Raw genomic sequence first — 27,163 nt, 5'->3', positions numbered from 1 at the left:
AAACTGCTGACCCACTGGGAATGTGATGAAATAAATCAAAGCTGAAATAAATCTCTCTACTATTATTCTGACATTTCACATTCTTAAAATAAAGTGGTGATCCTAACTGACATAAGACAGGGAATTTTACTAGAATTAAATGTCAAGAATTGTGAAAAACTGAGCTTAAATGTATTTGGCTAAGATGTACGTAAACTTCCGACTTCAACTGTATCCCTCATTACACATAGACTAATGAGCAGCTTGACTCACCATTGATGTGATGCGACCAGTAACAGTCAATTCTCCTGAGGGAGTCAAGAGGGACTGAACACTCAGTAAGTCAAAGGGGAAACTCTGGCCTTGAAGGACATATCGTTAGCATTCATTAGTACAAGATGTGCAAAGTGACATGGCTGACTGGATGAAAACATAGGATATACTGCAACTCTAATGAATTAGTCAGAGGAAAAATACCTGGGTTCAAATAGTATTTGAAATCTTGCTGCTGTAGCCAGTCAAATCAAATTAGAACTCAACCCAAGAGCTTCTGAGGACACGGAGACATCACGTACTAGTGAGATGTTCACATCTCAGCAGAATACCTCCTGATCCAATTAGAGATACTGGGGGATGAATCCTGTCTGTCCCCGGGTTTTACTGACACATCAGCCACGACTACATGCCAGTAAACAACCTATCAGATCAGATGACTGCAGGCAGTGTAGGATTGATCAGGTACACAACGCCAACCGGGTTATAGGAGTTTTAAAGGCCGGGAGGTCCAAGCAGTGTCCTATGGCAAGTAGTCTTGCATGAGCCTTGGGTTGTGCAAGCCGGAACGACTTACTGGAGCAGGAGCCTATCTCCTGTTTCTGTAGCGTGAGGTAGCTTGATGTACAAGCACACCCCCTGGACAGGATGCCAGTCTATCGCTGGGCCTTAACACAAATATATCTCTTGAATGCTAAGCTGCGACACACCGGAACCCATTTTTACAGTCTTTGGTATAACTTGGGGATCGAGCCGGGGATCGAACTCCCATCCTTCCAATCTCAGGGTGGTCACAAACCACAAGGACAATGAAATGGTGTAGTAATGCTAGAGGGCCGGATAAATAAACCGCTAAGAAGCCAACAAGGCTGAATGGTTAAAGAACATAAAACTAAGTTCACCTAAAGCAGATGACGGCATAACTGCTAGCAGGGGTTTATGGCAGAATGCTAAAGCCTCGCTAATCACAGTGCTAACAAGGCTGCATGAGTTCTAAAGTAAAGGTCACCCAGTTGGCATACAACACACCACCAGGCAACCGTATACATTTGGCTGCTTCTCGTAAACATAGACATCCAGGGATGGAACCAGCCCTGACGTTTTAAAATGTGAGTCAGCAGCCAGCCTACCTGACAGAGAAGACTCAGTGTGCGTCACAAATTGCACCCTATACCCTGTATACAGCGCATTCGGAAAGTACTCAGACCCCTTGACTTTTCCCACATTTTGTTACAGCACTATTCGAAATGCGTAAAAAAATATATATTGTCAGCAATCTACACACAATACCCCATAATGACAAAGAGAACACAGGTTTTTAGAAATGTTTGCAAACGTGTAAAAAAAAAATTCAGACCCTTTGCTAGGAGACTCGAAATTAAGCTCAGGTGCATCCAGCTTCCATTGATCATCCTTGGGATGTTTCTACAACTTGATTGGAGTCCGCTTGTGGTAAATTCAGTTGATTGGACATAGGGCTGTGGCAGTCACGAAATGTTGTCAGCCGGTGATTGTCAAGCAAATAAATAGTCGGTCTCATGGTAATTGACCGTGAATTAACATAAACACATTTAGCATCTCCTGGCTACAAGCCATTTTAAAAAGTCTAATAAATCCATGTAATATAGCCTACACCTTCACAATAAGTCCATTATTTTCTATTGTGAAATCCAGTTGTAAAAAATATTGCTGAAAGAAAATGGAGTACCACTGAACCAAGAAAGACACTTCCTACACAGAGCATCTCCTAAGGGACAGCAATCTAATACAGAGCAGAATAAATACACAGCTAAAACACAGGGGACAGAATAAGCATTGGACTGAGATTCGAGGCGCCTTTGAATAGATTGTTAGTTAAGCCATATGTTCTTTACGACATACGCAAGCACAAAATCATACCTCCAGGATTTTTTGGGGGTGATATATGCTGCAAAGAATGCTAGATTCTGCAGCTGTTTTACATTTTAAAAAATGTTGTTAATTTCATATAAAGCAATAAAAAGTTGTGTGCTCAGTTCTAGTACGATTTTAAGCAGAATGTCTTGACGCTGTCTGCATATATGATAGAGTGTGTATTTATTATGGATCCCCATTAGCTGCCAAAGCAGAAGCTACTCTTCCTGGGGTCCAGCAGAATGTCTCTGAAGCCGCTGCGCTCAGCCGGAGTAGAGTGGCTCAATCCTTCATTGTGATTTATTGATTCATTGCGGCCAGCAGCTCAAACAAAAAAGAATAATGATTATTCTCGAATCAATAAAAATAGATGTTCAAAAAGAATGAATCGTTTGCAAACTGCACATCACTACCACAGATTTTCCCTGCTATCGCTTTGGCTATGGTTATCTGCCGACTTCTGCTGCTGCGGTGGCTGTGCGGACATTCTTTGAACATTCTTTTCGGATTCGAAGTGACTTTCTCTTGTGTTCCTGCACAACAATTCACCCCCACTTTCATGTAAATTAGAGATGGGCAACTGGCCCCCTTTTGTAGGCACGCGGATCAATTTCCAAATCTTCTGCACATCTATCACTCCAGTGTTTAATTGCTAAATTGTAATTATTTTGCCACTATGGCCTATTTCTTGCCTTACCTCCCTAATCTTGTTCCATTTGCACACACTTGTACATAGATTTTTCTATTGTGTTATTGACTGTACGTTGGTTTATTCCATGTGTAACTCTGGGTTGTTGTTTTGGTCACACTGCTTTGCTTCATCTTGGCCAGGAGGGAAACGCAGTTGTAAATGAGAACTTGTTCTCAGCTGGCCTATCTGGTTAAATAAAGGTGAAAAACACACACACAAAAAAACTTACAGCTCAGAGTTACAATAGTAGAATACAAAAGGTGCAATTTCTAAATGTGGTTGTGCATAAGCAGTTTCCCTCCTTATGTCACTCAATTAACAATGTCAGCTAAAATGATTTTGGATTGGTAAATTAGCTGGCTCAACCATCTAAATTTGTAGTAATCATTGTCAAATTACTGACAATCTCACTCAGATGTCATATTAAAAACTGCAAATATTTCTCTCCTCCATATAGAAAAATGTGTAGAATTGCAGAAAATTTGTTGCACAATTGCAAAGATTTCTCCGATCCATGACAAAATGTGTAGAATTGCAGAGCCGCGAACCACTGCAGCCCCTCAAGATGAGTTCATATTTTTTGTGGACCCCACCCCCTTCCAAATTGCACATCTCTGATGTAAAACATTTGGAAATAGTTTTGCACGGTCTTCAGCTGTAACAACTGTTGGTAAATGAGATGGATTCCTGTTCATTGTTCTGCCCGTCATCAAATTTCAGCTTCACATGCCGACACCTGGGGAAATAACTTTTGTTCTTATGTGGTTTGATTGGGCGGTTTCCCACGGTAACAGTGCTCAAAATTGCAAACCCTCTTTTGATTGGACTATTTTATGCGGTAAAAGTGCGGTGATTGGTCAAAATTGCGAGCTCTCGCATAATGTGTGTGGATTGGTTGATTTTACATTGAATTATGCAATAGCAGAATCGTGGAAGGACTGAAAAATATACCGTATAATGCAGCTACGGTTTGGGAGAATGTCTGCCTGCTACAATTCTGCCGTTTGGCTTCTAAAGCCCTCTGAGCTTAAAGTCCTACCATCCAAAATGTCACATTTACACAACAACACCGCTGGTCTTTAGGAAACAATACCCACATTCCTTCCTGTTCATGGTCCATCACACAACAAATCACAGCACTCCATCTACAGTGATAACTGAGGTTTGTGAGCAGATAAGACTGGCCTTTGAGTCACAATAGAAAAATCAACGGCAGGTCTGAACCCCTTGAATGACCATTCAATTGTTTTAATGCCGCCATGGAATCGATTACCATGAAAAAAACCTTTAGGTGACCGCCAAAGTAGCAAAAAGCCCCAGAATGCTTGATGTAGGGGGGGGGGGGGGGGGGGGTATTTTATTCCACTCAAGTCACACATGTGAGAGTTAGCCTGTCTCACACAGACAGAAGTAAATTAATTGCAAATTAACCTGAACATCCTTAGCACATACATTTGTTTTGTATGTTACATGTAACCAAGCCCTGCTTCTCGAACCGTCTTCCATGTTCCAGGAACGATAGATGGTGTAAGATGGATAGACCCATTACTCTTTCTCCATTTCCATGGGTGCTCAGTACATGTCTCTCTGTAGGAGCGTCCTGTAGATCAGTGATCACCACATTAGTGAGCCCATTCCTCAGTCTGTCTGACAGACCCGATGCCATATGCTGCCGAGAACAGATTTAATAAAAAAACTCTCCTCCTCTCGGTTTGGCTGTAGTAATCGATCACTAACACGCTTCCCTGGCAACATCAAGGCCAGTCAAATCAGGTAAGATTTGACTTCATCATTAATAGTTTGACTTTCCTCAGGCCACCACTAATATTTAAACACATTAATGCAGGCAGATTACTGACAGTAATGAAAATGGCTGGTAGCTCAGTGACAGGGCAACACGATTCACTGATGTATGGATGCTTTTGACCACTCATTCACCTGCTATAAACAGTAACTGTATGGCATATACTAGAGTGATATTAAAATCGGAACTCCTGCAGGACTCAGTCTAAAATAGGTTGACATTGTTTAAAAATAAAATAATTCACCACACCTTATTGGATTTAACATTGCGGAACCAATTGTCTTTATTGTAAACTTAAGTTTAATTGTAAACATTTTGAAAAGACACAAATGTCAATGACAAAATTGGCGCCCCGGAGCTTGTACTTGGTTGCACAGCCTTTGGCCAAGATGACCGCAGACAAATGCCTTTTCGTAGCCATCAATGAGCTTGGTGCACCTTTCTACTGACAATTGACCCACTTCTCAGCAGAAAATTGCTCTAATTCTTCAATATTTCAGGGGTTCCCTGCACCAACTGCTGTTTTCAGATCTCGCAATAGGTTTCTGAAATTACGTCAGAGACATGGAGATGAACGAACATGGTACGATATTGGACATAGTATATCATCAAATAGTATATAGTATACCATTAAACATCTAGTTGTTACTGATATCTGTACATGCAAAAAGCATGTGGCAAGAAAGGAGCAAATTGTACTTGGATGGGAAGGCCTCTCATGGTTCATGGACGTAATGCAACATTGTGAAAAACCAAGTTATCCACATCCCCACACAGCCCTTCGGAGCACCTTCTCAGAAAGGAGATTTAGACAGGAACTGGAAAACAGAAACAGAGGGGTACCAATCCAAAATACAGAAGTAAGAAGAGCTTTAGGTTTTGCTTTGGCATTTTGTTTGTGGAGCAGCCCGAGACTCCATTCAACATTAAACTAAAAAAGACCAAAGACAAGAAAGAAAGGTCTTCTCATGTAAGATTCTGACACAGCAGCAGTAGAAGTGCAGAACCGTAGCCCGTGGCGACCAGGGTTGCCAAACATCATCTTTCAGTTGAACTCATAAACAGACCGAGCGAATGTCTACAGTCTCTCTTGATGCGTGTCCGAAATGGCACCCTATTCCCTATGTAGTGCACTACTTTTGACCAGAGCTCAAGATAACCCTCTAAAGAGAACGTGTTCTCAATGACGTACCTAAAGGCAAACTCAATAAAGGGAACAGGGTGCTATTCTAGACACAGCCATGATCCCTTTCTGCAGTCTCCTGGTTCACAACAAGCCCTTCATCAATCATAGCATGACCAATCACGGTGATATCTGAAACAGATTCAAACTCATAACTGGAACCCATTTGTCGTGACAAGCTGTCTGATCTGTGCTACTGTCAGGATAGAGGGAGAGGAGAGAGAGGTGGAGTGAAGGATAGAGGGAGAGGAGAGAGGTGGAGTGAAGGATAGAGGGAGAGGAGCGAGAGCGAGAGGTGGAGAGGAGAGAGCGAGAGGTGGAGTGACGGATAGAGGAGAGAGAGGTGGAGTGAAGGATAGAGGGAGAGGAGCGAGAGGTGGAGTGAAGGAAAGAGGGAGAGGAGAGAGAGGTGGAGTGAAGGATAGAGGGAGAGGAGAGAGGTGGAGTGAAGGATAGAGGTAGAGGAGAGAGAGAGAGATGGAGTGAAGGATAGAGGTGGAGTAAAGGATAGAGGGAGAGGATAGAGGGAGAGTAGAGAGAGCGAGAGGTGGAGTGAAGGAGGGAGCGAGAGGTGGAGTGAAGGAGGGAGTGAGAGGTGGAGAGAAGGATAGAGGGAGAGGTGGAGTGAAGGATAGAGGGAGAGGTGGAGTGAAGGATAGAGGGAGAGGAGAGAGGTGGAGTGAAGGATAGGGGTAGAGGAGAGAGAGTGAGAGGTGGAGTGAAGGATAGAGGTGGAGTAAAGGATAGAGGGAGAGGATAGAGGGAGAGTAGAGAGAGCGAGAGGTGGAGTGAAGGAGAGAGTGAGAGGTGGAGTGAAGGATAGAGGGAGAGGAGAGCGAGCGAGAGGTAGAGTGAAGGATAGAGGGAGAGGGGAGAGAGCGAGAGGTGGAGTGAAGGATAGAGGTAGAGGAGAGAGGTGGAGTGAAGGATGGAGATAGAGGAGAGAGAGAGAGGTGGAGTGAAGGATAGAGGTGGAGTAAAGGATAGAGGGAGAGTAGAGAGAGCGAGAGGTGGAGTGAAGGAGAGAGTGAGAGGTGGAGTGAAGGATGGAGGGAGAGGAGAGAGGTGGAGTGAAGGATAGAGGGAGAGGGGAGAGAGGTGGAGTGAAGGATAGAGGGAGAGGGGAGAGATGGAGTGAAGTATAGAGGGAGAGGGGAGAGAGGTGGAGTGAAGGATAGAGGGAGGGGGAGAGAGGTGGAGTGAAGGATAGAGGGAGGGGAGAGAGATGGAGTGAAGGATAGAGGTGGAGTAAAGGATAGAGGTAGAGGAGAGAGGTGGAGTGAAGGATAGAGGTAGAGGAGAGAGGTGGAGTGAAGGATAGAGGTAGAGGAGAGAGAGAGAGAGAGAGGTGGAGTGAAGGATAGAGGTGGAGTGAAGGATAGAGGGAGAGGAGAGAGGTGGAGTGAAGGATAGAGGGAGAGGGGAGAGAGGTGGAGTGAAGGATAGAGGGAGAGGGGAGAGAGGTGGAGTGAAGGATAGAGGGAGAGGGGAGAGAGGTGGAGTGAAGGATAGAGGGAGAGGGGAGAGAGGTGGAGTGAAGGATAGAGGGAGAGGGGAGAGAGGTGGAGTGAAGGATAGAGGGAGAGGGGAGAGAGGTGGAGTGAAGGATAGAGGGAGAGGGGAGAGAGGTGGAGTGAAGGATAGAGGGAGAGGGGAGAGAGGTGGAGTGAAGGATAGAGGGAGAGGGGAGAGAGGTGGAGTGAAGGATAGAGGGAGAGGGGAGAGAGGTGGAGTGAAGGATAGAGGGAGAGGGGAGAGAGGTGGAGTGAAGGATAGAGGGAGAGGGGAGAGAGGGAGAGGGGAGAGAGCGAGAGGTGGGGTGAAGGATAGAGGGAGAGAGAGAGAGGTGGAGTGAAAGATAGAGGGAGAGGGGAGAGAGCGAGAGGTGGAGTGAAGGATAGAGGGAGAGGGGAGAGAGGTGGAGTGAAGGATAGAGGGAGAGGGGAGAGAGGTGGAGTGAAGGATAGAGGGAGAGGGGAGAGAGCGAGAGGTGGGGTGAGGGAGAGAGCGAGAGAGCGAGAGGTGGGGTGAAGGATAGAGGGAGAGGGGAGAGAGCGAGAGGAGGAGTGAAGGATAGAGGGAGAGGAGAGCGAGAGAGGTGGAGTGAAGGATAGAGGGAGAGGAGCACGAGAGAGAGGTGGAGTGAAGGATAGAGGGAGAGGGGAGAGAGCGAGAGGTAGAGTGAAAGATAGAGGGAGAGGAGAGGGAGAGGAAAGAGAGCGAGAGGTGGAGTGAAGGATAGAGGGAGAGGGGAGAGAGCGAGAGGTGGAGTGAAGGATAGAGGGAGAGGGGAGAGAGCGAGAGGTAGAGTGAAGGAGTGAAGGATAGAGGGAGAGGGGAGAGAGCGAGAGGTAGAGTGAAGGATAGAGGGAGAGGAGAGAGAGCGAGCGAGCAAGAGGTGGAGTGAAGGATAGAGGGAGAGGAGAGAGAGCGAAAGGTGGAGAGAGCGAGAGGTAGAGTGAAGGATAGAGGGAGAGGAGAGAGAGCGAGAGGTGGAGTGAAGGATAGAGGGAGAGGGGAGAGAGCGAGAGGTGGAGTGAAGGATAGAGGGAGAGAGCGAGAGGTAGAGTGAAGGATAGAGGGAGAGGAGAGCGAGCGAGAGGTGGAGTGAAGGACAGAGGGAGAAGAGAGAGAGCGAGCGAGAGGTGGAGTGAAGGATAGAGGGAGAGGAGAGAGCCCGAAAGGTGGAGTGAAGGATAGAGGGAGAGGAGAGCGAGCGAGAGGTGGAGTGAAGGATAGAGGGAGAGAGGTGGAGTGAAGGATAGAGGGAGAGGAGAGCGAGCAAGAGGTGGAGTGAAGGATAGAGGGAGAGGAGAGCGAGCGAGAGGGGGAGTGAAGGATAGAGGGAGAGGAGAGCGAGCGAGAGGTGGAGTGAAGGATAGAGGGAGAGGAGAGCGAGCGAGAGGTGGAGTGAAGGATAGAGGGAGAGGAGAGCGAGAGAGAGGTGGAGTGAAGGATAGAGGGAGAGGAGAGCAAGCGACAGGTGGAGTGAAAGATAGAGGGAGAGGAGCGAGAGGTGGAGTGAAGGATAGAGGGAGAGGAGAGAGAGAGAGAGGTGGAGTGAAGGATAGAGGGAGAGGAGAGCGAGTGAGAGGTGGAGTGAAGGATAGAGGGAGAGGAGCGCGAGAGAGAGGTGGAGTGAAGGATAGAGGGAGAGGAGCGAGAGGTGGAGTGAAGGATAGAGGGAGAGGAGCGAGAGGTGGAGTGAAGGATAGAGGGAGAGGAGAGAGAGGTGGAGTGAAGGATAGAGGGAGAGAGAGCGAGAGGTGGAGTGAAGGACAGAGGGAGAGGGGAGAGAGCGAGAGGTGGAGTGAAGGACAGAGGGAGAGGAGAGAGAGCGAGAGGTGGAGTGAAGGATAGAGGGAGAGGAAAGTGAGGTGGAGTGAAGGACAGAGGGAGAGGAGAGAGAAGTGGAGTGAAGGACAGAGGGAGAGGGGAGAGAGCGAGAGGTGGAGTGGAGGATAGAGGGAGAGAGCGAGAGGTGGAGTGAAGGAGAGAGGGAGAGGGGAGAGAGCGAGAGGTGGAGTGAAGGATAGAGGGAGAGGGGAGAGAGGTGGAGTGAAGGATAGAGGGAGAGGAGAGAGAGCGAAAGGTGGAGTGAAGGATAGAGTGAGAGGGGAGAGAGTGAGAGGTGGAGTGAAGGATAGAGGAAGAGAGGAGGAGTGAAGGATAGAGGGAGAGGAGAGCGAGCGGAGGAGTGAAGGATAGAGGGAGAGAGAGAGAGAGGTGGAATGAAGGATAGAGGGAGAGGGGAGAGAGCGAGAGGTGGAGTGAAGGATAGAGGGAGAGAAGAGAGGGAGAGGAGAGCGAGCGGAGGAGTGAAGGATAGAGGGAGAGGAGAGCGAGCGAGAGGTGGAGAGAGCGAGAGGTAGAGTGAAGGATAGAGGGAGAGGAGAGAGAGCGAGAGGTGGAGTGAAGGATAGAGGGAGAGGGGAGAGAGCGAGAGGTGGAGTGAAGGATAGAGGGAGAGGGGAGAGAGCGAGAGGTAGAGTGAAGGATAGAGCGAGAGGAGAGCGAGCGAGAGGTGGAGTGAAGGACAGAGGGAGAAGAGAGAGAGCGAGCGAGAGGTGGAGTGAAGGATAGAGGGAGAGGAGAGAGCCCGAAAGGTGGAGTGAAGGATAGAGGGAGAGGAGAGCGAGCGAGAGGTGGAGTGAAGGATAGAGGGAGAGGAGAGGGAGCGAGAGGTGGAGTGAAGGATAGAGGGAGAGAGGTGGAGTGAAGGATAGAGGGAGAGGAGAGCGAGCAAGAGGTGGAGTGAAGGATAGAGGGAGAGGAGAGCGAGCGAGAGGTGGAGTGAAGGATAGAGGGAGAGGAGAGCGAGCAAGAGGTGGAGTGAAGGATAGAGGGAGAGGAGAGCGAGCGAGAGGTGGAGTGAAGGATAGAGGGAGAGCAGAGCGAGAGAGAGGTGGAGTGAAGGATAGAGGGAGAGGAGAGCGAGCGACAGGTGGAGTGAAAGATAGAGGGAGAGGAGCGAGAGGTGGAGTGAAGGATAGAGGGAGAGGGGGAGAGGGGAGAGAGCGAGAGGTGGAGTGAAGGATAGAGGGAGAGGGGAGAGAGCGAGAGGTGGAGTGAAGGATAGAGGGAGAGGGGAGAGAGCGAGAGGTGGAGTGAAGGATAGAGGGAGAGGGGAGAGAGGTGGAGTGAAGGATAGAGGGAGAGGAGAGAGAGCGAAAGGTGGAGTGAAGGATAGAGTGAGAGGGGAGAGAGTGAGAGGTGGAGTGAAGGATAGAGGAAGAGAGGAGGAGTGAAGGATAGAGGGAGAGGAGAGCGAGCGGAGGAGTGAAGGATAGAGGGAGAGAGAGAGAGAGGTGGAATGAAGGATAGAGGGAGAGGGGAGAGAGCGAGAGGTGGAGTGAAGGATAGAGGGAGAGAAGAGAGGGAGAGGAGAGCGAGCGGAGGAGTGAAGGATAGAGGGAGAGGAGAGCGAGCGAGAGGTGGAGAGAGCGAGAGGTAGAGTGAAGGATAGAGGGAGAGGAGAGAGAGCGAGAGGTGGAGTGAAGGATAGAGGGAGAGGGGAGAGAGCGAGAGGTGGAGTGAAGGATAGAGGGAGAGGGGAGAGAGCGAGAGGTAGAGTGAAGGATAGAGGGAGAGGAGAGCGAGCGAGAGGTGGAGTGAAGGACAGAGGGAGAAGAGAGAGAGCGAGCGAGAGGTGGAGTGAAGGATAGAGGGAGAGGAGAGAGCCCGAAAGGTGGAGTGAAGGATAGAGGGAGAGGAGAGCGAGCGAGAGGTGGAGTGAAGGATAGAGGGAGAGGAGAGGGAGCGAGAGGTGGAGTGAAGGATAGAGGGAGAGAGGTGGAGTGAAGGATAGAGGGAGAGGAGAGCGAGCAAGAGGTGGAGTGAAGGATAGAGGGAGAGGAGAGCGAGCGAGAGGTGGAGTGAAGGATAGAGGGAGAGGAGAGCGAGCAAGAGGTGGAGTGAAGGATAGAGGGAGAGGAGAGCGAGCGAGAGGTGGAGTGAAGGATAGAGGGAGAGCAGAGCGAGAGAGAGGTGGAGTGAAGGATAGAGGGAGAGGAGAGCGAGCGACAGGTGGAGTGAAAGATAGAGGGAGAGGAGCGAGAGGTGGAGTGAAGGATAGAGGGAGAGGAGAGAGAGAGAGAGGTGGAGTGAAGGATAGAGGGAGAGGAGAGCGAGTGAGAGGTGGAGTGAAGGATAGAGGGAGAGGAGCGCGAGAGAGAGGTGGAGTGAAGGAAAGAGGGAGAGGAGCGAGAGGTGGAGTGAAGGATAGAGGGAGAGGAGCGAGAGGTGGAGTGAAGGATAGAGGGAGAGGAGAGAGAGGTGGAGTGAAGGATAGAGGGAGAGAGAGCGAGAGGTGGAGTGAAGGACAGAGGGAGAGGGGAGAGAGCGAGAGGTGGAGTGAAGGATAGAGGGAGAGGAAAGTGAGGTGGAGTGAAGGACAGAGGGAGAGGAGAGAGAAGTGGAGTGAAGGACAGAGGGAGAGGGGAGAGAGCGAGAGGTGGAGTGGAGGATAGAGGGAGAGAGCGAGAGGTGGAGTGAAGGATAGAGGGAGAGGAGAGCGAGCGGAGGAGTGAAGGATAGAGGGAGAGAGAGAGAGAGGTGGAATGAAGGATAGAGGGAGAGGAGAGCGAGCGGAGGAGTGAAGGATAGAGGGAGAGAGAGAGAGAGGTGGAATGAAGGATAGAGGGAGAGGGGAGAGAGCGAGAGGTGGAGTGAAGGATAGAGGGAGAGAAGAGAGGGAGAGGAGAGCGAGCGGAGGAGTGAAGGATAGAGGGAGAGGTGAGCGAGCGAGAGGTGGAGTGAAGGATAGAGGGAGAGGAGAGCGAGCGAGAGGTGGAGAGAGCGAGAGGTAGAGTGAAGGATAGAGGGAGAGGAGAGAGAGCGAGAGGTGGAGTGAAGGATAGAGGGAGAGGGGAGAGAGCGAGAGGTGGAGTGAAGGATAGAGGGAGAGGGGAGAGAGCGAGAGGTAGAGTGAAGGATAGAGGGAGAGGAGAGCGAGCGAGAGGTGGAGTGAAGGACAGAGGGAGAAGAGAGAGAGCGAGCGAGAGGTGGAGTGAAGGATAGAGGGAGAGGAGAGAGCCCGAAAGGTGGAGTGAAGGATAGAGGGAGAGGAGAGCGAGCGAGAGGTGGAGTGAAGGATAGAGGGAGAGGAGAGCGAGCGAGAGGTGGAGTGAAGGATAGAGGGAGAGAGGTGGAGTGAAGGATAGAGGGAGAGGAGAGCGAGCGAGAGGTGGAGTGAAGGATAGAGGGAGAGGAGAGCGAGCAAGAGGTGGAGTGAAGGATAGAGGGAGAGGAGAGCGAGCGAGAGGTGGAGTGAAGGATAGAGGGAGAGGAGAGCGAGAGAGAGGTGGAGTGAAGGATAGAGGGAGAGGAGAGCGAGCGAGAGGTGGAGTGAAGGATAGAGGGAGAGAGGTGGAGTGAAGGATAGAGGGAGAGGAGAGCGAGCAAGAGGTGGAGTGAAGGATAGAGGGAGAGGAGAGCGAGCGAGAGGTGGAGTGAAGGATAGAGGGAGAGGAGAGCGAGCGAGAGGTGGAGTGAAGGATAGAGGGAGAGGAGAGCGAGCGAGAGGTGGAGTGAAGGATAGAGGGAGAGGAGAGCGAGAGAGAGGTGGAGTGAAGGATAGAGGGAGAGGAGAGCAAGCGACAGGTGGAGTGAAAGATAGAGGGAGAGGAGCGAGAGGTGGAGTGAAGGATAGAGGGAGAGGAGAGAGAGAGAGAGGTGGAGTGAAGGATAGAGGGAGAGGAGAGCGAGTGAGAGGTGGAGTGAAGGATAGAGGGAGAGGAGCGCGAGAGAGAGGTGGAGTGAAGGATAGAGGGAGAGGAGCGAGAGGTGGAGTGAAGGATAGAGGGAGAGGAGCGAGAGGTGGAGTGAAGGATAGAGGGAGAGGAGAGAGAGGTGGAGTGAAGGATAGAGGGAGAGAGAGCGAGAGGTGGAGTGAAGGACAGAGGGAGAGGGGAGAGAGCGAGAGGTGGAGTGAAGGACAGAGGGAGAGGAGAGAGAGCGAGAGGTGGAGTGAAGGATAGAGGGAGAGGAAAGTGAGGTGGAGTGAAGGACAGAGGGAGAGGAGAGAGAAGTGGAGTGAAGGACAGAGGGAGAGGGGAGAGAGCGAGAGGTGGAGTGGAGGATAGAGGGAGAGAGCGAGAGGTGGAGTGAAGGATAGAGGGAGAGGGGGAGAGGGGAGAGAGCGAGAGGTGGAGTGAAGGATAGAGGGAGAGGGGAGAGAGCGAGAGGTGGAGTGAAGGATAGAGGGAGAGGGGAGAGAGCGAGAGGTGGAGTGAAGGATAGAGGGAGAGGGGAGAGAGCGAGAGGTGGGGTGAAGGATAGAGGGAGAGAGCGAGAGGTGGAGTGAAGGATAGAGGGAGAGGGGAGAGAGCGAGAGGTGGAGTGAAGGATAGAGGGAGAGGGGAGAGCGAGAGGTGGAGTGAAGGATAGAGGGAGAGGGGAGAGCGAGAGGTGGAGTGAAGGATAGAGGGAGAGGGGAGAGAGGTGGAGTGAAGGATAGAGGGAGAGGGGAGAGAGCGAGAGGTGGGGTGAAGGATAGAGGGAGAGAGCGAGAGGTGGAGTGAAGGATAGAGGGAGAGGAAAGAGAGGTGGAGTGAAGGACAGAGGGAAAGGAGAGAGGTGGAGTGAAGGATAGAGGGAGAGGAGAGAGCGAGAGGTGGAGTGAAGTATAGAGGGAGAGGAGAGAGGTGGAGTGAATGATAGAGGGAGAGGAGAGAGCGAGAGGTGGAGTGAAGGATAGAGGGAGAGGAAAGAGAGGTGGAGTGAAGGACAGAGGGAAAGGAGAGAGGTGGAGTGAAGGATAGAGGGAGAGGAGAGAGCGAGAGGTGGAGTGAAGGACAGAGGGAGAGGAGAGCGAGCGAGAGGTGGAGTGAAGGATAGAGGGAGAGGAGAGCGAGAGAGAGGTGGAGTGAAGGATAGAGGGAGAGGAGAGCGAGCGAGAGGTGGAGTGAAGGATAGAGGGAGAGAGGTGGAGTGAAGGATAGAGGGAGAGGAGAGCGAGCAAGAGGTGGAGTGAAGGATAGAGGGAGAGGAGAGCGAGCGAGAGGTGGAGTGAAGGATAGAGGGAGAGGAGAGCGAGCGAGAGGTGGAGTGAAGGATAGAGGGAGAGGAGAGCGAGCGAGAGGTGGAGTGAAGGATAGAGGGAGAGGAGAGCGAGAGAGAGGTGGAGTGAAGGATAGAGGGAGAGGAGAGCAAGCGACAGGTGGAGTGAAAGATAGAGGGAGAGGAGCGAGAGGTGGAGTGAAGGATAGAGGGAGAGGAGAGAGAGAGAGAGGTGGAGTGAAGGATAGAGGGAGAGGAGAGCGAGTGAGAGGTGGAGTGAAGGATAGAGGGAGAGGAGCGCGAGAGAGAGGTGGAGTGAAGGATAGAGGGAGAGGAGCGAGAGGTGGAGTGAAGGATAGAGGGAGAGGAGCGAGAGGTGGAGTGAAGGATAGAGGGAGAGGAGAGAGAGGTGGAGTGAAGGATAGAGGGAGAGAGAGCGAGAGGTGGAGTGAAGGACAGAGGGAGAGGGGAGAGAGCGAGAGGTGGAGTGAAGGACAGAGGGAGAGGAGAGAGAGCGAGAGGTGGAGTGAAGGATAGAGGGAGAGGAAAGTGAGGTGGAGTGAAGGACAGAGGGAGAGGAGAGAGAAGTGGAGTGAAGGACAGAGGGAGAGGGGAGAGAGCGAGAGGTGGAGTGGAGGATAGAGGGAGAGAGCGAGAGGTGGAGTGAAGGATAGAGGGAGAGGGGGAGAGGGGAGAGAGCGAGAGGTGGAGTGAAGGATAGAGGGAGAGGGGAGAGAGCGAGAGGTGGAGTGAAGGATAGAGGGAGAGGGGAGAGAGCGAGAGGTGGAGTGAAGGATAGAGGGAGAGGGGAGAGAGCGAGAGGTGGGGTGAAGGATAGAGGGAGAGAGCGAGAGGTGGAGTGAAGGATAGAGGGAGAGGGGAGAGAGCGAGAGGTGGAGTGAAGGATAGAGGGAGAGGGGAGAGCGAGAGGTGGAGTGAAGGATAGAGGGAGAGGGGAGAGCGAGAGGTGGAGTGAAGGATAGAGGGAGAGGGGAGAGAGGTGGAGTGAAGGATAGAGGGAGAGGGGAGAGAGCGAGAGGTGGGGTGAAGGATAGAGGGAGAGAGCGAGAGGTGGAGTGAAGGATAGAGGGAGAGGAAAGAGAGGTGGAGTGAAGGACAGAGGGAAAGGAGAGAGGTGGAGTGAAGGATAGAGGGAGAGGAGAGAGCGAGAGGTGGAGTGAAGTATAGAGGGAGAGGAGAGAGGTGGAGTGAATGATAGAGGGAGAGGAGAGAGCGAGAGGTGGAGTGAAGGATAGAGGGAGAGGAAAGAGAGGTGGAGTGAAGGACAGAGGGAAAGGAGAGAGGTGGAGTGAAGGATAGAGGGAGAGGAGAGAGCGAGAGGTGGAGTGAAGTATAGAGGGAGAGGAGAGAGGTGGAGTGAATGATAGAGGGAGAGGAGAGAGCGAGAGGTGGAGTGAAGTATAGAGGGAGAGGAGAGAGGTGGAGTGAATGATAGAGGGAGAGAGGAGAGTGAGAGAAACTTCATAAAAGAAGAGTATCATAAAAGTGCCTTCAGTCATATTCTATATGGCAGTAATAAAACCCAGGTCAACGTCACAGATTTCCATCATGAGCGTCGCTCCTGTTTTTATTCAGCCCATCATTCATCAGATTCTCATTTCTTTCACCACGTCTCTCTCCAAATAACTTAAAAAGGCACATGTCCACAAAATGACTAGAGGCATTCAGCCAGTGTAAGGGGACAGAATACCGATTAGAACAGATCAATAAAAAAACTAGCCTTTATATACAAATTACTTCTGTCTGACTGTGTGTGGGTCAATAATAAGCATGGCTGAACGCCACACAGCTCTACCTCAAAAACAGACGTAGAGGCATCAAGCAGACTATGTTTTAAACAGGCCATTCAGTTAAAACGTGTTGTGTGAGGAACTTCTCTTACCAGCCAGCCAAATGTAGGAGCACTGAGAGTTGGGCTCTCTGGAGAATCAATTAAAACTCTGTGGCGCCGTCATCATTTGGGGCGATAGGTAGCCTAGTGGTTAGAGTGTTGGGCCTGTAACCGAAAGGTTGCTGGATCGAATCCCCGAGCTGACAAGGTCGTTCTGCCCCTGAACACGGCAGTTAACCCACTGTTCCCCGGTAGGCCATTATTGTAAATAAGAATTTGTTCTTGCCTAGTTAAATAAAGGTTAAATAAAAATACATTTTAAATCAATTGCAATGCAACCAGTACAGTCTTACAACACACGAGACCAGTGAGTGACAGAGAACAGCGAACAGAAGAGAAACTTAGTAGTTTTTTAGTGACTTAGTAGAGCAATACTTTATTATCTATTGTCAGAGTGCGCCAACTTGTAGTCCTAAAACCCGGGAGGTAAGTTACCTCAGGTTCGTTCGGGCATCTCTATGGGAAAGATGAATGGGGAATTAATAGGGTTTTGGAATAAACGCAGGAAATAAGGGGTGAGGTTAACACAGGCTTAGGAGATGCTCTGTCCTATGAGACAATAGCAGAGCTTTATGAATGATGTGCTTTGTGTATTTTATAATTACATAAACTCTTCAAAATTCACAGTGTCATTAGCTGATGAAGATTCTCAGAGAACAAAATGTATAAGATTTCCTACACCTGTGTTTACCACAGACCTTATTTTCCACATTTATCCAAAAGCGCCATTCGTTTTCCTCATGCTTTGTCCAACGAACCATGGCAGAGTTAGACGCCATTACTATTACTCTATAATCTGAACATGCAGAGAACGGACAGATTAGTTTTTTTTCCAGGCAGGCAGACTCTGGACAGCCCTACTGAGACAAATAGAGAAGGCTGCTGGAGAGGACCCAGGAGTCTGTCCCGACACATTAGCAGCCATCAGACGTCACTAAACACCATTATCTAGCTTCGAGGCTGGAGGTGCACAGCCTGCACACATTAGTGGATGTACCAGGAAAAACAGCACTATAATCAATGTGTGTGTGTGTGCTTTGTAATGATTTTATTCTCAGAATCCTTTCCTTGAAGAGAGAGATGGAACATCAAAAGGTGCACTGATGTTTTATGTCTGAGTGTAGTTATGTGTGTGTGTGTGTGTGTGTGTGTGTGTGTGTGTGTGTGTGTGTGTGTGTGTGTATAGTTCTGTCTGTGTATGGCAGATATGAGGAGCTCAGAATAACACACAACGCAGAGAGCCCACCGCACTGCTGTAACCCGGTCAGGAGACTATAGAATTGTGAGACACATTACAGGTAGTGTTCATGACAGAATGTATTTTCATGGTCCTTCATTCAGTATGCATACATCTTTTTAAAATTGTGGTAGTTACAGTGTGTGTGTGTGTATATATATATTTATGTGTGTTCCTCACCTCCTTGTCCATGCTGTCCAGGTCTTCTTTACAGAATGTGTAGAGAGGGTTGGTCTCTGACATGCTGGGCTGGCGTTCCCTCCGGCGGCAGGAGGGTCCAGGCTGCTCCTCGTCTCGACTGGAGGGACCCGCCATCTCCCCCTGCTGGTCCTTCTGACCCCCCCTGGTCACACCACAACAAACAACCATCAGCCAGACACAAACATCTCCAACTATTACCTAATTAGCCATAAACTCATTGTGAATCCCCATGCGATAACTGGGGCCTTTTTAACACCGGTGGTCTGAAAGACGAAGAGACACACAAACACCCTGTGTGTGATTATAATTACATTCAGCCTCCAGAACACACACTTTTCCATGATGTTCTGAACTCCTAGTAGAGGCTCAGGCTTACGGCCTTAGAGGGTAGCTGGAGTATACAGCTAATATACAACCAGACTAGACATTTAGTCCTGTTAACAGGCAGGTGAAATGTGGTCGGCCACAAAGACATTACTGAGTCTGGAACGGGTGATATATATCTACCCCCCTCCATTTGTCTCCAAGTTTGTGTGAGTTTCCAAAGATATGGGAGAAAGTCAAGGACAGGTGTTACGTAGGAAGGATACAGTAAAACTATACATTCATATAATCAAAAAGACAGATGCTACCCATTAAACTCTCCGTTTTTAATCTAGGACAACGTCGACACGTAGCAGGACACAATCTGTGAGTGGAGGGGGAGAACTAGTAGGGAGGAGGGAAAGACGATGGGAGTAGGGGTGCAATTTTGGGGCTTTTAAAAATGCGGTGAAAATGAGATATTTCCCAGTGGGAGAAAGAGCGGTTTGCAGACCAGCGATAGATCCACTGGGACAGAAGGAAATTACAGATATATTCCCTTCATTTTACACCGAGCAGGATTCATAACATGTTCTAAACGAAGTCTACTCAAAATAATAATATTGCCCTTCATTGATGAACCTGATTGGTCTATTTCAAGCAAGCTCCTCCTGGCCAATCACATTGTGAGGAACGTTTGGAAATCACAGCCACTTCTCCCAATGGCTGGTATTTGCTACTGTATAGCATTTTACAGATAAAGGAGAACCCAGAAGCGGCCTGTCCTTGAATAAGCTACAAGGAGCTCCTGAGAAGCGAGGCTTAGAGAACATGTTTTGCTAAATGTTTAGGCTATAGGATATCTTAGGATAGCCAAGCTGAGGCTGTGTGTGTGGAGCCAAGGTGGGTCTGGGAAAATACAGTGCCTTGCAAAAGTATTCGGCCCCCTTGAACTTTGCGACCTTTTGCCACATTTCAGGCTTCAAACATAAAGATATAAAACTGTATTTTTTTGTGAAGAATCAACAACAAGTGGGACACAATCATGAAGTGGAACGACATTTATTGGATATTTCAAACTTTTTTAACAAATCAAAAACTGAAAAATTGGGCGTGTAAAATTATTCAGCCCCCTTAAGTTAATACTTTGTAGCGCCACCTTTTGCTGCGATTACAGCTTTAAGTCGCTTGGGGTATGTCTCTATCAGTTTTGCACATCGAGAGACTGACATTTTTTCCCATTCCTCCTTGCAAAACAGCTCGAGCTCAGTGAGGTTGGATGGAGAGCATTTGTGAGCAGTTTTCAGTTCTTTCCACAGATTCTCGATCGGATTCAGGTCTGGACTTTGACTTGGCCATTCTAACACCTGGATATGTTTATTTTTGAACCATTCCATTGTAGATTTTGCTTTATGTTTTGGATCATTGTCTTGTTGGAAGACACATCTCCGTCCCAGTCTCAGGTCTTTTGCAGACTCCATCAGGTTTTCTTCCAGAATGGTCCTGTATTTGGCCCCATCCATCTTCCCATCAATTTTAACCATCTTCCCTGTCCCTGTTGAAGAAAAGCAGGCCCAAACCATGATGCTGCCACCACCATGTTTGACAGTGGGGATGGTGTGTTGCTTTTACGACAAACATAACGTTTTGCATTGTTGCCAAAAAGTTCAATTTTGGTTTCATCTGACCAGAGCACCTTCTTCCACATGTTTGGTGTGTCTCCCAGGTGGCTTGTGGCAAACTTTAACCAACACTTTTTATGGATATCTTTAAGAAATGGCTTTCTTCTTGCCACTCTTCCATAAAGGCCAGATTTGTGCAATATACGACTGATTGTTGTCCTATGGACAGAGTCTCCCACCTCAGCTGTAGATCTCTGCAGTTCATCCAGAGTGATCATGGGCCTCTTGGCTGCATCTCTGATCAGTCTTCTCCTTGTATGAGCTGAAAGTTTAGAGGGACGGCCAGGTCTTGGTAGATTTGCAGTGGTCTGATACTCCTTCCATTTCAATATTATCGCTTGCACAGTGCTCCTTGGGATGTTTAAAGCTTGGGAAATCTTTTTGTATCCAAATCCGGCTTTAAACTTCTTCACAACAGTATCTCGGACCTGCCTGGTGTGTTCCTTGTTCTTCATGATGCTCTCTGCGCTTTTAACGGACCTCTCAGACTATCACAGTGCAGGTGCATTTATACGGAAACTTGATTACACACAGGTGGATTGTATTTATCATCATTAGTCATTTAGGTCAACATTGGATCATTCAGAGATCCTCACTGAACTTCTGGAGAGAGTTTGCTGCACTGAAAGTAAAGGGGCTGAATAATTTTGCACGCCCAATTTTCAGTTTTTGATTTGTTAAAAAAGTTTGAAATATCCAATAAATGTCGTTCCACTTCATGATTGTGTCCCACTTGTTGTTGATTCCTCACAAAAAAATACAGTTTTATATCTTTATGTTTGAAGCCTGAAATGTGGCAAAATGTCGCAAAGGTCAAGGGGGCCGAATACTTTTGCAAGGCACTGTAATTAGAGCCCGACCAATAACAAATAAACTAGGATGAAAAAAGGCACTCATGCGGCTCTCACCACTAGCGGCCATTCTCATGATGTGTCATTATTGTCACAATGTATGAAATCAACATTTGAAGCATAGTTACTGGACAATTGCACTTTTGAATGGCAATTTAGGAGATACGGTGTGGAAAAAGTACGCTTTTTAATTTCCCCGCAGTAAAACATCGTATCGGCAGATAAGTTTAAGTACCCCGTAAAAATAGGAATCTGACCCCAAAAGAAACATCAGTCGGGCTTAAAAAAATAAATAAAAATAAATAAAAAAGTTGCTCTTTAGGAAGACTGGCACATCTCACAACTATCATGTTGGAGGACCTCATTGAGAACAGGGGTGTATCTAGCTGAGGATAAACAAGTGAGACTGGCTGGGGACTGAGTGGTGATGTAGAGAGGAATGTTTCTCAGAAACTGAGAAAGTAAGTATTGAGAGATTAAGGAGGTGAATGACACTCCACATCACCCAGGACGCACTGCAGGCGGGAGCACTTCCTCCTGGCGGTCTCCAATTTGGTGAGGAGCTTCATGTGATGATTCCACTCTAAAACTCAGCTTTCTGCCTCACTGTGTGTGTGTGTGTGTGTGTATGACCAAAACTATTCCTCCATGTGGCTCAGAATGCATAATACAGCACCATGCTCTGCTGCGAAGCGTCATTGTGATGTTAATAACATGACATCTACTACATGACCAAAAGTATGTGAACACTTGCTCATTGAACATCTCATTCTAAAATCATGGGCATTCATATAGAGTCGGTCCCCCCTTTGCTGCTATAACAGCCTCTACTCTTCTGGGAAGACTTTCCACTAGATGTTGGACATTGATGCTGGGACTTGCCACGAGAACATTAGTGAGGTCGGGCGCTAATGTTGGGCGATTAGGTCTGGCTCGCAGTCGACGTTCCAATTCAGCCCAAAGGTGTTTGATGGGGTTGAGGTCAGGGCTCTGTGCAGGCCAGTCAAGTTCTGCCACACCGATCTTGACAAACCCTTTCTGTATGGACCTCGCTTTGTGCACTGGGGCATTGTCATGCTGAAACAGGAAAAGGGCCTTTCCCAAACTGTTGCCACAAAGTTGGAAGCACAGAATGTGAATGCACAGAATGTCATTGTATGCTGTAGCGTTAAGATTTCCCTTCACTGGAACAAAGAGACCTAGCCCGAAACATGAAAAACAGACCCAGACCATTAGTCTTCCTCCAACAAAATTTACAGTTGGCACTATGCATTTGGACAGGTAGCTTTCACCTGGCATCCGCCAAACCAAGATTTGTCCGTCGAACTGCCAGATGAGGAAGCATGATTCAACACTCCAGAGAACGTGTCCACTGCTCCTACGTGTCCACTGAGTCCAATGGCGGCGAGCTTTACACCACTCCAGCCAAAGCTTGGCATTGCGCATGATGATCTTAGGTTTGTGTATGCCTGCTTGGCCATGGAAACCCATTTCATGAAGCTCCCGAAGAACAACTGTTGTCCTGACGTTGTTTCAAGAGGCAGTTTGGAACTCTGTAGTGAGTGCTGCAACCGAGGACAGACCATTTTTACATGGCACAGGGTTCAGAACTCAGCGGCCGTCGTTGCTCCTCGACGTTTCCACTTCACAACAAAAGCACTTACAGTTGACCGGGGCAGCTCTATCAGGGCACAAATTTGACAAACTGACTTGTTGGAAAGGTGGCATCCTATGACGGTGCCACATTGAACGTCACTGAGCTCTTCTGTAAGGCCATTCTACTGACAATATGTGTCATGATTGCATGGCTGTGTGCTCGATTTTATACACCCGTCAGCAACATCCATTCATTTGATGGGGTGTCCACATACACTATAATAACACAAAGTATATGGCTGAAAGCAGAAAGCTATGGAGCCACTGGCAGAGACCGTCCGGAAAACAGATGCCAGACAATTTAGAGAAAACATTTTTCACAACATTTTGAGCCAGCTCAAAAGGAAACCATCAACACCAAGCCTAGGATGTTAACCCTTTTTGTACCTGGCAATTGAGGTGTTGAGTAAAGAAGGTAAAGAAGCTACCTACACTCCTGAACACAGAAATGCGTGCAAACACCGCAAGTAATAAACCCTTCACGTTGGACTGGGAAGTAGAACTCAGTTAATACAACTACAACTTCTTGTAGCTGCTTGCTGACTTACGAGCCGTTTCCCGTCACATTCATCACAGCCCCAGCGTTTTATTTCGCTTTTTTTATCTCCTCCATTCCAGCATTAACATGCTAATTCATCTTCACCTCTAGCTGTAGAGCAGAGTGAACAGGCAGAAATTCCAGCAGCAAATTGGCTAATCATTTCATTCCAGGAGAACAATCCCAAAGCTGCCAACGCCCACCTGACTTTACGATGCTCACATTTTGATTTCGAGCCCGAGATTCATGTATAGATGGATTTTAGGAGAAAATCCAATTTGGCACAAGAAGGGAAAGGCCGCACACAGCATATAGACCCCTCAGACCAGGGCATTAGATATAGAAATAAACATGCATCTCCAGAGTTGCAATGCTGAACAGGCACTTCTCCCTCTAGCAGACAATATATTCTCACTTTCAACACAGCTCTAAAATGACTGGGTCAGAGCTCCGAGGGAGCATGGCCAGGTCGGTCGGGGAGCTGCCTAGCAGCGTAAACGCCTGCTGCTCTGCTGCTAGACAGACAGGTGGTCTCCGGCCTCCAAATAGAAATATGATTAACAGGCCAGACGCTGCTCTCTATGTTAACAGCTGTAAGCATGGCCAGGGTTTTCAGTGCTCTTCTGTCTACAGGGCCAGTGTCTACTAAAAAGGTGAGGCAATACATTTCAATTTCAGTCATTTAGCAGACGCTCTTATCCAGAGAGACTTAGAGGAGCAATTAGGGTTAAGTGCCTTGCTCAAGTGGATGTCGACAGATTTTCACCTAGTTGACTCAGGTATTCACTCTTAACTGCTAGGCTACCTGCCGCCCTATAGCAGCCATCAGAGCAGACAGGATAGACACAAGCTACGTTCCAGAATGTTCTAGATTACTTGTTATTACTGCATTGTCGGAACTAGAAGCACAAGCATTTCGCTACACTCGCATTAACATCTGCTAACCATGTGTATGTGACAAATAAAATTTGATTTGATTTGATCTGGTACGAGACCAGGTGTCCCTGCTCATCTAGGTATGAGGGGGGGCAAGAGGACTTAGGAGGAGCTGCTTACCAGTTACTTAGAAGCACTGAAAAGCCAACCATCTATCCCAGATATCAATACATCTGAAGGAGTACCACAGAAGAGGACATATCTGAATGTTATGCGTGCACTTTGTTACAAAGACAAAAAAGTACACGTCATGCACAGTTGAGAACAAGGCTGAATAGCCAAGTCAGTACCTCAGGGATGTCTGGTCACCGTGGGCAGCAGACATGGAGGCCTGGAGGTAAGATGGTGGTCTGGAGGCCTGAAGCCCGCGGCGAATCAGCTTCCCTGTGACCGGGTCGTACGTCCGCACCTCAGGGGCAGCTGGAGGGGGGAGGTGGAGGGGGGCAGGGGGGAATAGGGGGTTCTGGAAGGACCCTTGGTGGTCAGGGAACGTGGCTGGGCTGTTGCTCCTAAAGACAGAGAGAAACACCATCAGATAAAATGTGCAAGTGTGTGTGTGTGTGTGTGTGTGTGCGTGTGTGTACACACTGTTGGGTCTTGGTGTAGTCCTCCTTCAGTGGATACAGTGATTCATCCACCCTCTCCCAGCGCTCCAGACATCCCCACAGCCAGTCAGGATTCACCACATGGAGGCGTTTACAGCCTTGGGCCTGACGCACCTTCTCTGTACCTGGGAGAGAGACAGGGAGAGCTAGGATCAATCAACAAATCAAGAAGAGGAATCGATACTGTCTGTCGTTAGGTACCCCTCTTAACAACCAAGCTGCAGAAATAAAAGGGGGAGACCTAGTCAGTTGTAACACAATACATTTAACCAAACCCCTCTGAATCAGAGAGGTGCGGGGGGGCTGCCATAATGAACATCCCCGTCTTCAGCGCCCGGGGAACAGTGGGTTATCTGCCTTACTCAGGGGTAGAACGACAAGATTTTTACCTTGCCAGCTCGGCGATTCAATCCAGAGAGAGCAAACTGAAGAGAGAAATATCCATCAACTCTCGGAAGACAATGGAAGTTGATTTTATTGTTAAAACCAGCTTTTGGGCTGTAGCCTCCATCATACATTCAAAGCCAATTAACAAATTATCCTGAAGCATTTCATTTTTCACCAAACCATTAGGTTCCATTGACAATCAGCTTCTGTTTTATTTTGTCATTACGTCAGTTCAGAAGAGGGCTGGGAGCAGCAATTTCCATTTGACTTGGGACCGTTGAGCAGCAGTGTACCTCATCAGAACACCGTACCTAATTAACACAAGGTTAGCCCATCTCACGGCAACAAGTACTGACCTTGCTCTGCACATTAACAGCCTTTCCTTTTTGGCCATGTTTTCTCCCCAAATGTATCTGGTGCGTCTGAAACTGAAACAAGCTTGTTCTGTTGACTGTAGCTAGCTATAACTCAGGGATCCAGAACAAGAAGAGGTCAGCCCTGAGACTGCATAGCAACAGCAGCCAGACAATGGCAATGCTGAAATTTGAGATGAGCCGGACGCCACAATTTGGGCGGTCGAGCTCACTTGGTCTTTGTCCCCAGAGTTGGAAAATGTGCAATAGCAGTTCAGCAATGGCAGCTTCATCCCTCCAGCCCGTTCATTTTCCCCCATAGGGATTTTACAATATGACAAACAATGTCAGTATACACGTTACCCTTTGATCATATATGATTGGAAAGCTTATATTCACAGCTATCCATCAGACATTTCCAGAATGTTCAGGTCAACAGAACTTGTGACACATCATAATTGCCTGTATAAATTGCTTTTAAATAAAAGGAAACCCTAATACATTTGAAATGTTGTTTGAGAAGTTTAACTTGGCCACTTAGGAACATTCAATGTCTTCTTGGTAAGCAACTCCAGTGTAGATTTGGCCTTGTGTTTTAGGCTATTGTCCTGCTGAAAGGTGAATTCATCTCGCAGTGTTTTTGGAAAGCAGACGCTCCAAAGATAATGCGTTGTATCCATTTTGTTGTTGTTGCAGTCTAGAAAAGTGCCTTGTTGCAAACAGGATGAATGTTTTGGAATATTTTTATACAGGCTTTCTTCGTTTCACTCTGCCATTTAGGTTAGTATTGCGGAGTAACTACAATGTTATTGATCCATCCTCAGTTCTCATCTCACAGCCATTAAACGCCGTTTTAAAATCACTATTGTCCTCATGGTGAAATCCCTGAGTAGTTTCCTTCCTCTCTGGCAACTGATTTAGGAAGGACGCCTGTATCTTTGTAGTGACAAAGGGGTTAAATACTTATTGACTCAAGACATTTCAGCTTTTCATTTTTAAAACATAATTCCACTTTGACATGATGGGTTATTGTGTGTAGATGAGTGAAACAATTCAATTCCGGCTATAACAACAAAACTTGGGGAAAGTAAAAGGGGTGAATACTCTGAAGGCACTGTCAGAGAGCAATTACATGTTGTATAATGACATTGTCATATGGGAATATCCCTATGGGGAAAATGAATGGGATGGAAGGATGAAAGAGAGTGAGAACACAGAAAGCTGCCATTGTTGCACTGCTATCACACATTTTCAACTCTAGGTACATAGACCTTCAAGACAATCACTATAAGACATTGTCATCTCAAGTGAGCCCGACCCCCCCCCCCCCCCCAAATCTTCTCTTTTTAAATCACTACAAAAGAAACCATTTCCCATAGGCCACCAGCAGTGCTTTTCTGTTCGTGCTGTGCGTGCTCTCGGCTGGCTGCTCCAGAGCACTCCTCCCAGCCCCGCCTGCCTCCCAGCGCTACCTGAGTGGTGAGTCAGATGTCCCCTCTCTCTCCAGCAGAGACAGACATGTAGGCTATTCAGACAGACAGGTATTGATCAGCCGCATGTCAGCATGATGGAGAGGAACAACCATGGGAACTCTCTTAATGTCACTGCTGACATACTGTCCCCTGTGGCTTTGTCCACTTGAGCGAGAGAAAATGAGATGCTGAGAGAACAGGGGAGACTCAGGACTGTGGTGTTTCATGGCATGGTGGTCCTGACCATTGACCACCAGACTTGTCTTCAGATGCAATTAAAATAACCAATCACCTAATCAAGAAGCTATATAAAGCCCAGTACAATGAATGCCAGAATGTCTTATGCTCTTGTACCGACAGCCCACACAATGGCTGCTTCTTAACATGGCCTCTTCACATGAAGTGGGCCCCTGTATGCTGCTGGGCCGTTAAGTGCTCCTTCTCTCTCCCATTCTCCTTTTCTCTGTGGTTGATTTTGTCCGGTTCTGACGTACAGACCACGGACCGTTAATTGCAAAGTGCAGCTCCGAGAGAGCCAGTACCACGACAACGCTGCCTGCTGTCTGAGGGCACGTTGGATTGGATGAGAAACCGCATCATGCTGGGCTATTGTAGAGCCTTCCTTTAGAGACATGACGTTCGCCTGCCAGTCAGACAGCCAACCCCACATACTTAAATGATGCTACTCTGAGAGATGGAAGGGAAGTA

The 27,163-nt window shown here is 48.3% G+C and overlaps 1 protein-coding gene across 3 annotated transcripts in view; it reads right to left on the bottom strand.

Moving 5' to 3' along the window:
- Positions 1-27,163, bottom strand: part of LOC110488200 (RNA polymerase II subunit A C-terminal domain phosphatase) — a 123,963-nt gene that overhangs the window by 80,523 nt on the left and 16,277 nt on the right. For all 3 annotated transcript variants that reach the window (XM_036971042.1, XM_021560310.2, XM_036971041.1), the window contains 3 exons: positions 24,227-24,368; positions 23,929-24,147; positions 17,652-17,814 (listed from right to left, as the gene is read on the bottom strand). In XM_036971042.1, the coding sequence (XP_036826937.1) occupies positions 17,652-17,814; positions 23,929-24,147; positions 24,227-24,368 (524 nt within the window). The remainder of the gene's footprint in view (positions 1-17,651; positions 17,815-23,928; positions 24,148-24,226; positions 24,369-27,163) is intronic.

The sequence above is a fragment of the Oncorhynchus mykiss genome, chromosome 32, assembly GCF_013265735.2.
Source record: "Oncorhynchus mykiss isolate Arlee chromosome 32, USDA_OmykA_1.1, whole genome shotgun sequence".
Taxonomy (NCBI): domain Eukaryota; kingdom Metazoa; phylum Chordata; class Actinopteri; order Salmoniformes; family Salmonidae; genus Oncorhynchus; species Oncorhynchus mykiss.
This window is presented reverse-complemented; position numbering and strand designations above follow the sequence as displayed.